This window comes from Schistocerca gregaria, chromosome 3 (genome assembly GCF_023897955.1).
Source record: "Schistocerca gregaria isolate iqSchGreg1 chromosome 3, iqSchGreg1.2, whole genome shotgun sequence".
In the NCBI taxonomy this organism is placed as follows: domain Eukaryota; kingdom Metazoa; phylum Arthropoda; class Insecta; order Orthoptera; family Acrididae; genus Schistocerca; species Schistocerca gregaria.
The window spans coordinates 270,534,156-270,547,678 of NC_064922.1; the positions used below are offsets into that span (position 1 = coordinate 270,534,156).

The 13,523-nt window shown below is 39.0% G+C and overlaps 1 protein-coding gene across 2 annotated transcripts in view; it reads left to right on the forward strand.

Moving 5' to 3' along the window:
* Positions 1 to 13,523, forward strand: part of LOC126355468 (uncharacterized) — a 190,702-nt gene that overhangs the window by 164,631 nt on the left and 12,548 nt on the right. For both annotated transcript variants that reach the window (XM_050005783.1, XM_050005784.1), the window contains 3 exons: positions 11,353 to 11,521; positions 11,649 to 11,853; positions 12,314 to 12,408. In XM_050005783.1, coding sequence (XP_049861740.1) covers positions 11,353 to 11,521; positions 11,649 to 11,853; positions 12,314 to 12,408 — 469 coding nt within the window. The remainder of the gene's footprint in view (positions 1 to 11,352; positions 11,522 to 11,648; positions 11,854 to 12,313; positions 12,409 to 13,523) is intronic.

Consider the following 13,523-nt stretch of genomic DNA (forward strand, 5'->3'; position numbering starts at 1 on the left):
GTTGAAAGTCCATGCGCAAGACTAGTCTTTTCAACCTTATCTGCCAGTTGCTGGAATGACCTCAGAGCCCAGACGACAGGCATCAATTTTTTCAACGTGCACTACAATCTGCATTTGGTTGCACCCTGTTACCTCAATGGCTGCCAGAATAGCTTCTTCAATATGTCGAATGAGGCCCCCATGCATACACACTGAGTGCACCTGGTGTCCTTTCTTGCCCCTTGCTGCCAGTTTCCTAAGAGGTACCATTATTCGCTGTCCATTTGAACTGCCAATGATTAATAGACCTGTACTATTTTACATTTGCCTCCTCCTGACACCAGACAAAACAGGTTTCCCCAAAACAGGTGAAGTGAGTCCCACTGGCTCATTTTCAGTTTCAGTGGAAGACAGCACCTCAGACTTTTTGGTTAGGGGAATCGGTACAACACCCTGAGCCCTCCCTGGTCCCTGTCCACCCTGTACAGGATGCCTAGATCTACCACTGACACACCACTCTCAGTCAAGTGGACAGGTAATGACAGATTCTGTACTTTCTGCAGAGGAGGCAGGATCCACAGGAAAGGATAGTGGTTGAGGTACCTCTGGTACAGGTATCACAGCTGCATGACTCTTGAGAGCTTTCCCAATACACCGATTCATAGCAACTGCTTACGAACATCAATCAACTTATTCCATGTTTGAGAACATCATTCACTATGGGGCTGCACTTTGGCTGGTGCAATTTGTTACAAGGCAGTGAAAAAATAACTTTTAATTAAGCCTGCTGATTATCTTTTAATCAGTTGAACTAAGAAGTTTCTAATTGTGCTCTGTTCAGAAGGTAAATGACAAACAAGTTGCCATCTTAATATTTTCTTACCTCTTTGAATCCAGCAAAGAACTTCCATGGTCTTCAACCACCCATCTGTTTGAATGTGTACTGTCCGCTTTCATTTCATTATTTTCATTACAGTCAGAATTATGTCTTCCACTCCAGCCTGTTTCTTGCTCTGTTTGTTTGTCTGTCTGTTCCCAACATGCATATCCCCAATGCCTACTAACCAACCTTCAATTGTTGAATTATTTTTGCATTAAAACTCCGTATATCACTGCACCAAGTACAAACTCCAACTACCTAGTTTCTATAAACCTTTTGTTTCAGACATAATGAAAGCTTGATTTTGAAAATAGTATTTAGTTGATCAAAAGCACTCCACATAGTATATTACTCTTCTGCTTAGATTTTTTCTCCACTGTGCATCTAATTGTTGTCTTCAATTGGCACAAACATGGAGGTTCATCCAATGTTTTATGAATCATTGTTGATCTATATTGTTTTCTTCCTGATGTGTACATTGTACATTATTTTCATCAGTCTGTAATTGATTACTTTTTTTTTACAAACTTCCTCTACCTCATTTGTCCATTCACTGTTGAAGTTTATCCACAATAGAAATAAAAAGTAAAGTATTATCAGAAAAATGAAGGTTGTTGTAATCTTAGTATCTTACCTATGGCTTTGCTTTGTAGGTCTGCAGTGCTATAATTTTTTGCCACATTTCTCATTTACTCATTCCATATTCTGCATTATTATGACCTAGAAACTTCTTTTCAGCTGTCTGGATTCAGCTCACATCATTGTTTCTCATGGTAGATTTTGTCACACTCATAATTCAGTGATAGCATGTAGTGTATTTTCTGGATAACTAGTCTACATTTCAGTCAAATTTTTCTATTGACTACAAGGTCTCTTTAACAATTATGTGAACCTATTGTGCAACTGGGATATGTCTAACAAGTTCCCTAATAATGAAACCATTTGATAATATAGTAGTTCCTGAGTATTTAAATATATCAATTAGTCTCAGTTAGCCACCATGAATTTCAGTATGCCTATGAGAAAACTGTTTCTGTTAAAAATAGTCAATACACCTTTTTTGTTGACTAGACGACATAAGCACATACTTTTTTGCTGTTCCTTTTCTTGTGTTAATTTAACAATGAAACCTCTTCATTAAAGTTAATCCATACAATAATGCCAACAGACAACATTACAGGCATATGTAGGTGGTCATTGGTAGTACACTTGCTGAATCTTACAAACTAATGTGTGAAAAAAGCATGAGTCCACTTTGTTTTCGTCCTGCTTCTGATGCAAATCTCTCTGGTATTTTGATGCGGTTGGTGATTTTATACTTCCATTCTGTATTGTAGTGCAATTTTGAAGCTCTTGTATTTTCTGATACTTTAGTTCTCTCAAGGTGATTTTAAGGAGTGAAAAAAAAAGTTTCCTAAAATACAGGGTTTTTCAAAAATGACTTTACAGTTTAAAAATTCATTTAAATTTATTGAAAGAAGATATAGAGCTGGGTTTAGTGTTATTTTGTGGGGAAAGACATCAAGTTTTTTTTTACATTAAACTAAAGATGTTGTATGTGCTTCTGCTGGTTATCCTGCACACATCCCATCGGAAGTCAATTTCTTCCCAAACTCGCTGTAGCATTGGATGAGTAACTCACTCAGGTAGAGAAGACAGCACAGGAGGTACAAACATGATGTCCTTGATGAATCCCCATAAAAAAAGAAAAAAATCAAATGTCAGGTTTGGGGAATGTGAGGGCCATGCAATTAGTGCATCATGGCCAATCCATTGACATGAAAAGCTGTCACTGAGAAAATCCTGTATGTCAGCCAGGCATTGGGGTGGTGTTCCATCTTACATGAAGTAAACATTTCGTTCTTCATCATCCTCATCGATCTGTGGTATCAAAAATAGTTGTAACATATCCTGTTGATTGTTCTCTCATAGAAAAAAAGGGGTTTACACGGTGTTGTCGCTCAATGCACAAAAAACTTTCAATTTAGAGCTATCACAAACATGTTGAAATGTTTGATGTGGATTTTCACTGCCCCAAATCCTACAGTTATGTGCGTTAAACTTGTCACTTCATCCTCATGTAATTGGTTCAGTATATCCAGAAAGAAGTTATTGTCAGCAATTTTATCAGTGTCTCTTATTACCTGTACAATCATTAGTCTGCACAGTTTCAAATGCAAATGGCTTCTCAACACACACAAAACAGTCGTAAGTGGGATTTGCAGTTCACAAGATGCATGCCGGGTTGATTTCATATGGCTGTTGACAAAATGTTGTCTCACTCGCTCAGTAACATCATCAGATGTGCTCAGATGACCTGATGATTTCCCATGCCTTACTGAGCACCCTGTTTCTAAAAAGCATATATTATAGGCCTATTAGGAGGATCTTTAGCATACTTGGTACAGAAATTACATTGAATTGTTGTTTCCAACTTTGATTCTTCAAACCAAAACACACAGCTAGCATGCTTGGGTCCAGTGAAGGCAGCCATCTTTAACACAACTGCTGCTAGCAGTCCTTACGGTGTGATTCAGCACTAGTGGACTATGTGAGACATAATTTGATGTATTTCCCTACAAATTGACATTTCAATCACACCTGTAGGAACAATGACTTAATTTATATGAATTTTATGAGATGTAAAGTCCTTTTTGAAACACTCTGTATTAAGAATCATGTCTTTATTGATTTAAAACACCTTCTAGCATAATTTCAATGAGTTAGGTATCACAGCAGTAGAATATATTGAAAATAGCCCACCCAGCCAGCTGTGTGGTCTAACGCGCTACTTCCTGAGCGGAAAGGCATGTTGGTCTCTGGCATGAATTCACCCGGTGGATTAATGTCAAGGTCTGGTGTGCCGGCCAGCCTGTGCATGGTTTTTAAGTTGGTTTTCCATCTACCTCAGTGAATGCAGGCTGGTTCCCTGTATTCTGCCTCAGTTACACTTTGTCAGCGATCGCTGCACACTGTCTCCATGTATGCATACACCATACTTACTCTACCATGCAAACATTTGGGGTACACTCGTCTGGTATGACACATTCCCAGGGGGGTTCACTGGGGGCCAAACCGCACAATAACCCTGGGTGGGACAGCGGTGTGGTGGGTGGACTACTGTGGCCTGTTATGGGGTTGTGAACCACTGAGGGGTATGGTGGGACGAAGTCTCTCTGTCGTTTGTAGGTCCTGATTTAATGCATAATGCACAATATGTTGAACGTAATCACCTATTTGATAGCTCAATCCCTAGCAGTGGTCTTAGGCTAATTTTATGGATAGCATGTGTGAACTTGAAATATATGGTGATCTCGAAAATGGAAATTAATCATGGATGCTGTTACACATTTGTTCTAAATAAGAATGGTGGGTATAGAAACTGCTCCTACAAAAGATATAAATTAAGTCTTATTTGTGTATAACAAATTGTCAACAGAAGTCAGCAAACTAATAAATATAATTATGAGCTTGAAGTGTGAACTACCAGCTTGCATGACAACATAGTTGATTTTCATACACACATCTTGCACTAAAAGTATTTTAAACAAAGCACTTAATATGGCTGAAACCTACAAGAAAATAATTTGCATTGTGACATAGTGAACAACTTAATTATATCAAAAGGAAAATTCACTACCAATCTGAGTGAATGTATGGGCTTGGTTTTCAATGTCCAATACTCTAAAAAAAATAATCATTGCATGATTGATGCAAGGAGGAGTGAAGAAAAGGGAAGGCTGGCTTAGCAAATCACCACTGTGATTCATATTTCTTTGTCATTACCATAAATTACTCCAAATTAGCAGTAGAACAGATCTTAAAAAGTTTCTATAGTCATTTTCTTCCATTCTTATCCAGTTCTACTGAATTTATTGTTGACACTTAATTAATTCTTTACACAGAGAAAGGAAAATGGAACATCAAGTGATCAGAATAAAAATTAAAACTAATCCTGAAGGTAAATTTGGTCATACTCTGAACTGATGTTTATCACATATTGCTATTTGTGCAAGTTCAACGAAGCTATATACTGAGCTTATATGGACATTACTACATCTTATATGATATGGTGGCAGATAACATACTGTATTCCTCACACTCATTGATAGGGATGGAATGAACTTAGCTAGAAAGAACTTAGGTAGAATGAACTTAAAGACTGCTGATCTAGTTTTATATACCTTTCTTCTGGAAATGGGATTTGCTTTTGTGTTGCTCAAGATTAATATCTCAATGGCATTAAGACGTAGTGTATGCCAGTTTAGTTCTACCAGGCATGCAGTGCATGCATGCACACAGGCACTCAAATTCAGTAAGTGGCCTGAAGAGATTAGAATACAAACAGTCCAGCCTTTGAGAATGTGTGGAAGTCATAAAAGGTTTAAGATTTAAGTGGTATAATATATGACAGTTCAAAAACATAACATATAATTTGGCTCAGTCTTTTGGAAGACATATAGTACATTTTATTTTGCTCATTTGTTCTGTCATTATATTAAATGATATTCCAACAAAACTGGTTTTGTATGAGATGATATTCTCTTAAAAATTGGTGCTGAAAGTTAAATATTAGTGCCTGCAGTGCACTATAAATGTATATTCCAACATTTTGAGTGAGCTCATTTTACAGTCATGTTCAGTATGCACTGGGCACCTCAAAATAGGATTTAAGTACACTATAATGATTAAGAAGTCTTGATGTCCATACTACCAATTTAAAAAAAAATCTTATTCAGATTGAGTTGTATATAACGATTGTTGATATATCATTAAATTCTATTCAGAAAAATGGTTTGGACTGTCATAATGTACACTGCCTGACAAAAAATGTCAAGCACCCAGAAGGGGATGGGAAAATGAAATGAAACTTTGCAGGTTGAAGGAGTATGTGACGTCATGTCATTGATGACAGAATCAAGTCAAATTTACAAGGAACTTGGCAGTATGAGCACACTTATCTTTATGATGTTGAACATATTCTATCAGGGGTAGATCTGAGGTGTTGCTGACTACAGGAGTAGCTCAACATCATTAAAATCGTAGACTTGTTTCATGTCTGAATGAGCACTGCCCTTTTGAAAAAAAATGGAACCTGAATACTGTTGCATGAGATGTAACACACAAAGATTCAGGATGTTCGTGACGTACTGTTGTGCTGTCAGACTTCATCACTACCAGTTGGGACATAGCCGACAACATGTTCTGGATAGATATCTGCCTATTACACATTATGACCCTCTTCAACGGTCAGTGGTCTCTGTCAGTCAACAGTCGAGGTCGGCCTGTACACTTTTGTGCTGTACATGTCCCTTCATGTTTCCACTTCACTATCACATCAGAAATAGTGGACCTAGGGATGTTTTGGAGTGTAGAAATCTCACATACAGACATATGACACAAGTGACACCCAACCATCTGAACATGTTTGAAGTCCGTGAGTTCCACAGAGTGCCCCATTTGCTTTCTCATGATGTCTAATGACTACTGAAGTTGCTGATATGGAGTTCCTGGCAGTAGGTGGCAGCACAATGCACCTAAAACATATGTTTTTGGGGATGTATGGGTACTTTTGATCACATATTGTAAATGTCCATGAATCAAAAGACATTCTAGGGGTGTTGATCACAGAAAGCAACCATTGAGTGCATTTGAAATTGTCAAATGTAGTTGAAAAGCAAGAAAATATGTTAGCAAGAGTGAAGAATTTTTATTTTTTGGGTTCGTCTGTACATATTATCAGGTTACAGTGCTGTATGTCTTCTTTTGTTTTGAAAACAGATGAAAAGATAAATCTGTAAATGGGAGGACTCCACCAATGACAGTGGCTACTGCAGAGAACAAACTGTCTGGCTACTGACAGTGACCTGGTGTAAAATATCTGAAAACCTATGATTCAGTGTGCTTTATTCCTGCTGTGAACTTAGATGTGTATTTGTCCTGTGACATTTATGAAATAAAGTGCATGTTATACGTAACTGTGTCATTGCTACAAGTTACATTTATCCCATCCTGGGGTAAAATCCACATTGTTGAACTGCAACAACTGCATATGGCTCATTTGAATACTTCTACATTCCCATTTTGGGTACTTTGCATTGAAAATAGAGCCATTTTGTAACGTTTGAGCAGTGAAATTACTATGACAAGACAGTGATTTTCATACAGAGGGTGTTTCATGCTTCACAGAGAAATACTCAGCAACCAATGCTGTTCAGCAGGAAAACAATCACCCTCAGTTCAGTGTCACAAGTGCTAACAATGCTACGTATAGTATCAAACAGTGTATCCCTACAGACAATATAGTGAGTGGTTTCATTCCAGACTTCACTTACCATGCATATCATTCCAATATTGTGCACTAGTCTCTTGGACTTGAAAATTCTTGAATGTTTGCCAATGATGAAGTCCCTACTGTGTCATGTCCAACCTCATTCGACCCATTTGCACCTGATCATGTGGTCCAACTAGTTGGGCTGTTTCCAGACAATACTACACCTGCACTGTATATGTATACTGTGAACTCTTCTGTTGTGCCTCTTGACATTGCTACAGTAATTAGTGCACTGTGCACCAAGAACTTTACCACTCATTTTTGTTCACAACTTCAGCTGCCTCCATTTTACCCAGACCAACCTGCAATGTGGTTTCTGATACTGAGTGCATGCTGCCCACTCATAGCCTCTCAGATGACAAAGTACAGTCCGTCATTTTGCTCAGCCATTTCGGTGAACATGCTGACATAATCAGTAATATTATTCTGCCTCTCCTGGATAGCAATAAATACAACACCACAATGTCTGCACTACTCCAACACCTTACACAGACACCTTACACAAGCCACCTATGAGAACACATGAGGAACAGGATTACTTCACAACTTTGACACTGAGTGCATACACTGGTGGATATTAACCTCATCCATGACCACACAATTTGGAGTCTCTGGATCATCAAGCTCTCACCTCAAGTACATCTTGTGATGATATCACTAGAATGAGGATCGCTGTAAAGGATGTTGATATTATATTTTACTGTTTTGCAACAGTGACACTGTATGAACAACACAGATAACAATGCCTCTGACCATGACTCACGGCAGCTATGCTGTACCAATCACCTAGACACAGCTGAACCAGACTGACCACACATGACCAGCACACAGTGACTTTCAGCCAACCACAACAGACATTCATGCAACTAGCAATCATGCCTTGCATGGTGACATTCCTGTACGGCGACATCTCTTCTGGCTCCACAAGCAGTTTGGTGATGTGGCACACAATTGCCAACCACAATGTTATTACTGAAAAGTATTGCGTGATCTGCTACAGGCAAACAGGATCAGAGCTGTAAATAAAACCACATCACCTTGCAACATATCAATGAAGTGTCATATGCGTCTGCAGAGTGGAAGCCTATGTCAATGACCATATCCATAGACAATATTTTCTTTACATGGGTTTGGACATTAGTATCTCGCCCCCTGGACTTCCGGCCATCATTGAATTTAGCACACAGCACATTACAACTTAAGACAGGTGGTCACTCCATTCCTGGTGTTGTCAGTTGCATGCCCTTGTTGTCAGGGCAGGCTTCTGTTACTTTTCTCTGGAAAGGCATGCAGTACATAGGTATGAGTGATGAATGTCAATGATACTGCACAACTGCATCACATCACTGGCCCAACAGCAATAATCCAACAATGTTTCTTTGACACAAGGTCATGCCTACAGTATGAAAATGAATCGTGATGAACCAGTTGTACACTGTCAGATGAGATCACTACGACACGACACCATCTGGCTTCTGTTCTGATGCAAATTCTCATCCATCTGTTCCCACCAACTCCACTGCAGCTTCTCAGCTGAAATGCTGTACAACAGGGACACCTACCACCACACCACACATGACAATACTGCCTCCACATACAACCAATGTTAGTAACGTGTATCCTGTTAATATGCCTTCCATGTTGACTCAGGTTTTTATCGTGCTCACCACTCAGCCATGATTACAATTTATACAAAATTCTACGTGCAACAGGATTGTCCACAAGGTTACCACCACCCAAAACTCTCCTGTCCACCACAGACCATGGCAGTTACCACGAGACAAGCTCCACGTGGCCAAAACAGCTGCTGAACTACTACAAGCCAGAATCATGCTACCTTCTGGTAGTTCATGAGCTTCCCCTATCAAATTAGTGGCACAGTTAGGCTATGTGAAGGCTGCAGGTCTCAAATGCTTGCACCATCATTAATAGCTACCTGATCCCCAACGTTAAAGACTACACCCACTACAACAAGGACACCTTGGTTTTCAGTGTCTTACACTGCAGTAATGTACACTTGCAGATAGGACATTTAAAAAAATGGCATAATTGTGCCCTTTGGTTAATATGAATCCCTGTTCATGCCTTGTGGCCTCAAAAATATGGCCCAGACCTGGCAACAATTTATTGATAGTATAGGGTGACATTCTAACTTTCTCCCCTTCACAAGATGAGCATGAACTGCATCTCAAACAAATTCTCAATGCACTTACTGACAATGGTGTCATCATTAACAATGCAAGAGTCAGCTTCATCAAACTGAAGTAGTCTTCCTTGGCTGCCGGGACAATGCTGCTGGTATCCATCCTATTCCACATTGAACAGTGTCCATTAAGCAACTACTTCAACCACAAGATTACCATGAAGTGTGCCACTTTACTGGTACAATTAACTTGTATCATTGACACCTCCTTAATGCTGCTGCCTTACGGGCATTGCTCACAAAAGTTCTAGCTGACAAGAACTTGAGTGGTAAGTGCATGGTCGAGTGGACTCCATATATGAAGTACGACTTTGACAAAATTAAAGACTCTCTCATACATGCCTTGAATTTAGTGCACCCACCACATAATGACCAATTGAGGATTATATTAGACATGAGTGACTATGCCATTGGGGTGGGTTTCTTTTGCCCCTTGTAAACTGACAGATTATCAGTGCAAGTGGTCCACCTACCATTGTGAATACTGGCGGCATAGGAAGTGGCTCATCAGTTTAAATATGATGTAGAGGACAGGCCACCGATCTTTAGTGGACTTGATATGCAACCCTTCGAAAGATGCCTACCCTCAGTTCTGCCACCTCATCAATATAGTGCAATTTTCATATGATGTCAGAAATCCCCAAGGAGTGTACATCGTCATCGCAGACTATCTGTCAAGAATAAAAGTCTTCTACACCTGTGTTAGCTGCAATAAATTAACAGAGCTGCAGTTGCAAGACCAACAAATTATGGACCTACCTCAAGATTCTACAGTGAATTTACATACAGAACTTTGTTCAATCCCTGGATCTATCAAGCAAGTACTGTCTTATGTTTCACAAAATCAACCAACTCCACAATCCTTTGCTCCCCGACATATGCCTGTCAGCATGACTTCTCATTAACCTGTTTTTATGGCCCAATGTCGAAAAGGATTGCCAAGGCTGTACATGTATGTGAACAGCTTGTCAGCACAGCAAACGTGTGTCATCACGCACAGCCAACATTCGCTTATTTTGAGATTCCAAAAGGTCAATTTCAGCATGTCTGACTTGACATGGTAGGGTCTCTTTTGAGTCTGAGAGCTGTCATTATATATTCTCTGTCCTCGGCTGCGTGATGTGCTGGGTGGAAGCCATTCCCCTCTGGATATTATAGCAGAGATAACAACAAGAGCATTTGTCGACACATGGATATGATGTTTCTGCTGCCTGATCTCTGTAACAACTGACTAAGGACAATAGTTTGAAGCAGTCATATTTAATTAACTATGCAACCTCTGTGGTGTATGACATTACCGCACAACAGCCTACCATCCACAAAGCAATGATCTCATGGAACAGTGGCACTGTACACTTGAAGTCACCATTGTGTGTCATATCAGTTGCTGGACAGAAGCATTGCCTTAGGTGCTATTAGGTGAACATGTGTGTGTATTGCTCTATGGTAAGCCTAACACTGGTGGTCATCCCTTCACAGCCCAATGATCCGTCTCCTGGCTCGAACACTGACAACAAAAGTACTGTAAATATTATTACCTATAACAGATATATATATATAACAATAAAAAGAATAACAACACCCTTGGCCATACAGATATGTAATAGCACTCTCACGTGTACTCAGACATCATTGTTAAGAACATTTAAATGTGTAATAAACAGGCAACAAACAATCCAGAACTGATGACGTGAGTAATAAGCACTGATTTGCCTAACTTGTCATTGTCAAACTTAATATCATATTGCACCTGACATGACCAGTCTAAAAATGTTATCACAGTCTCACTGTAAAATATCACTGATAAATACGTAGGTCATATCACAGTCCCACTGTAAAATATCACTGAAAAATATGTAGGTCAGGCTTAAATTCAGTTTCTGTTTGGATTTTTCTTTCTTTTTCATAGTTTGAAAAGTCAAAGTTCAAGAAATTAAATTTATTTTTGTTTTTCAGTAAAAAACTGTTCCCAAAACTTCCTAAAGGACTTGGTAACTGTTTGGGAAAGAGATCTCCAGCTCACAAAAATGGCAGATACAATAATACATCATGCAAATCATTATTTTGGAGTATACGTGAAGTACTGTGAGAATCTGCAGATCATTGAAAAACGCTTACGGCAACTGTAAGTACAGGAAGTCCAGATACAATTGTTAACCAAACACTAGATAAAATGCAGAATAAATTAATAGATTTACCTATGTTTGAAATCCAAATTAATTATCTTTACAAGAGATTCTTTATTGTTTAAGGATGAAAAACAAGAGATTTGCTGCAGCGCTGAAAAAAATTGAGGATGATGAGAAATGTGAAAAATTTCCTTTATATTCATTTTTAATGTTGCCCATGCAAAGAGCAACTCGTTTCAATCTACTTGCCGAAGCAGTGTTAAAATATATGCAAGCACCAAATGAAGAGTATGAAAAATGGTGCAATGCATGTGAAGCATTGCAGTCAGTAAGTTAATTAAAGCAAATAATTTTACAGTTTTCTAATTATCTGAATTCTGTGATTGATTATCTGTATTTCTTTACTATTACAACTTACATACCTTATTTGTGACTCTTACTGTCACTTCACTTTGGGGACACTAATGTATTTTTGTCTACATGATCATTCATACTTTGTCAAGTGAATCAAAATTTTTATTTTTAATTTGAAGTGTTAGTCAACCATGATATTATTGCAATTGGGAGGATGGCATTTTGATCTCCTTATCATGAGGCAGCGTGTAATTGGCATTGATAGTATATGCACAACTGACCTGCAAGCATTAACAGTTACCACTGTATTTGTTTAACGCAATGTCTTTGCATGTTATTTGTAATGGCCAAGTGCAATAATATCATGTTTGAGTAGGCAGTTATTTAATCAGGGTCACTGTGTAAACTTCAAGCAATCTGTCTTCTTGTTTTAGCTTGCTCAAGACTGTAACAGCAGCGTAAAAACTGATGATAATATTAAAATGAAGAAATCTGAAGAAACATCTCTTAAGAACTTTTTCAGGAACAAGTAAGGACATTTGAGTATACTAATTTAGTTACAATGAATTCAGTACTGAAAATGCCCAAACAGTAAGTCTTGCCAAAGGCTTTGATAACTAAATCAGATGGACTGGGTTTCTCATTGCAATACCCACATGTGATTGTCATCTACCTCAGGCAACTTTATGTGTTTTAATCTATAAAAAATTAGAAATTTTATTATTATTATTATTATTATTATTATTGTTATTATAACTGTCAAATAATGGAATGCACACCATCACCATTACTGGCAGAAACTTCTCCAGTGCAAGTAAGTGTACAGAAATGAATAATGGTGTATATGGGGCAGAACTAATATCAAGCTACTTATGTTACTCTGTGAACTGAGGAAAGTGTTTTGCATTCTAGGTATCGCTGAAAGACAATATCATAAAAAATAGCTATTTATGGAGATGTTTCTAAACACAAAATTGTAGTGATACTGACAATGAATTATGCCACATCCCTAATCCTTAACTCTGCCTATGACACTAAACTAATGAGTTGTAACAGTATTATGAAAAGGATAGTTGCTACTCATCACATGGCACAGATGGTGAGTGCAGATAGGCACAACAAAAAGACTGTCACAAAATAAGCTTTCAGTCAACAAGACCTTTATCAAAACTAGACTCCCTGCCCCCCCCCTCCCCCCCCCCCCCCGCGCACGCACGCGCACACACACACACACACACACACACACACACACACACACACACACACACACACTCTGAGCGAGGTGGCGCAGTGGTTAGCACACTAGACTCGCATTCGGGAGGACGACGGTTCAATCCCGTCTCCGGCCATCCTGATTTAGGTTTTCCGTGATTTCCCTAAATCGTTTCAGGCCAATGCCGGAATAGTTCCTTTGAAAAGGGCACGGCCGATTTCCTTCCCAATCCTTCCGTAACCAGAGCTTGCGCTCCGTCTCTAATGACCTCGTTGTCTACGGGATGTTAAACACTAACCAACCACCACCACCACCACCACACACCACACACACACACACACACACACACACACACACAGAGAGAGAGAGAGTCTCTGGCAACTGAAGCCAGACTACAAGCAACAGCAGCAGTGCATGGTGCAAGAGGCAAC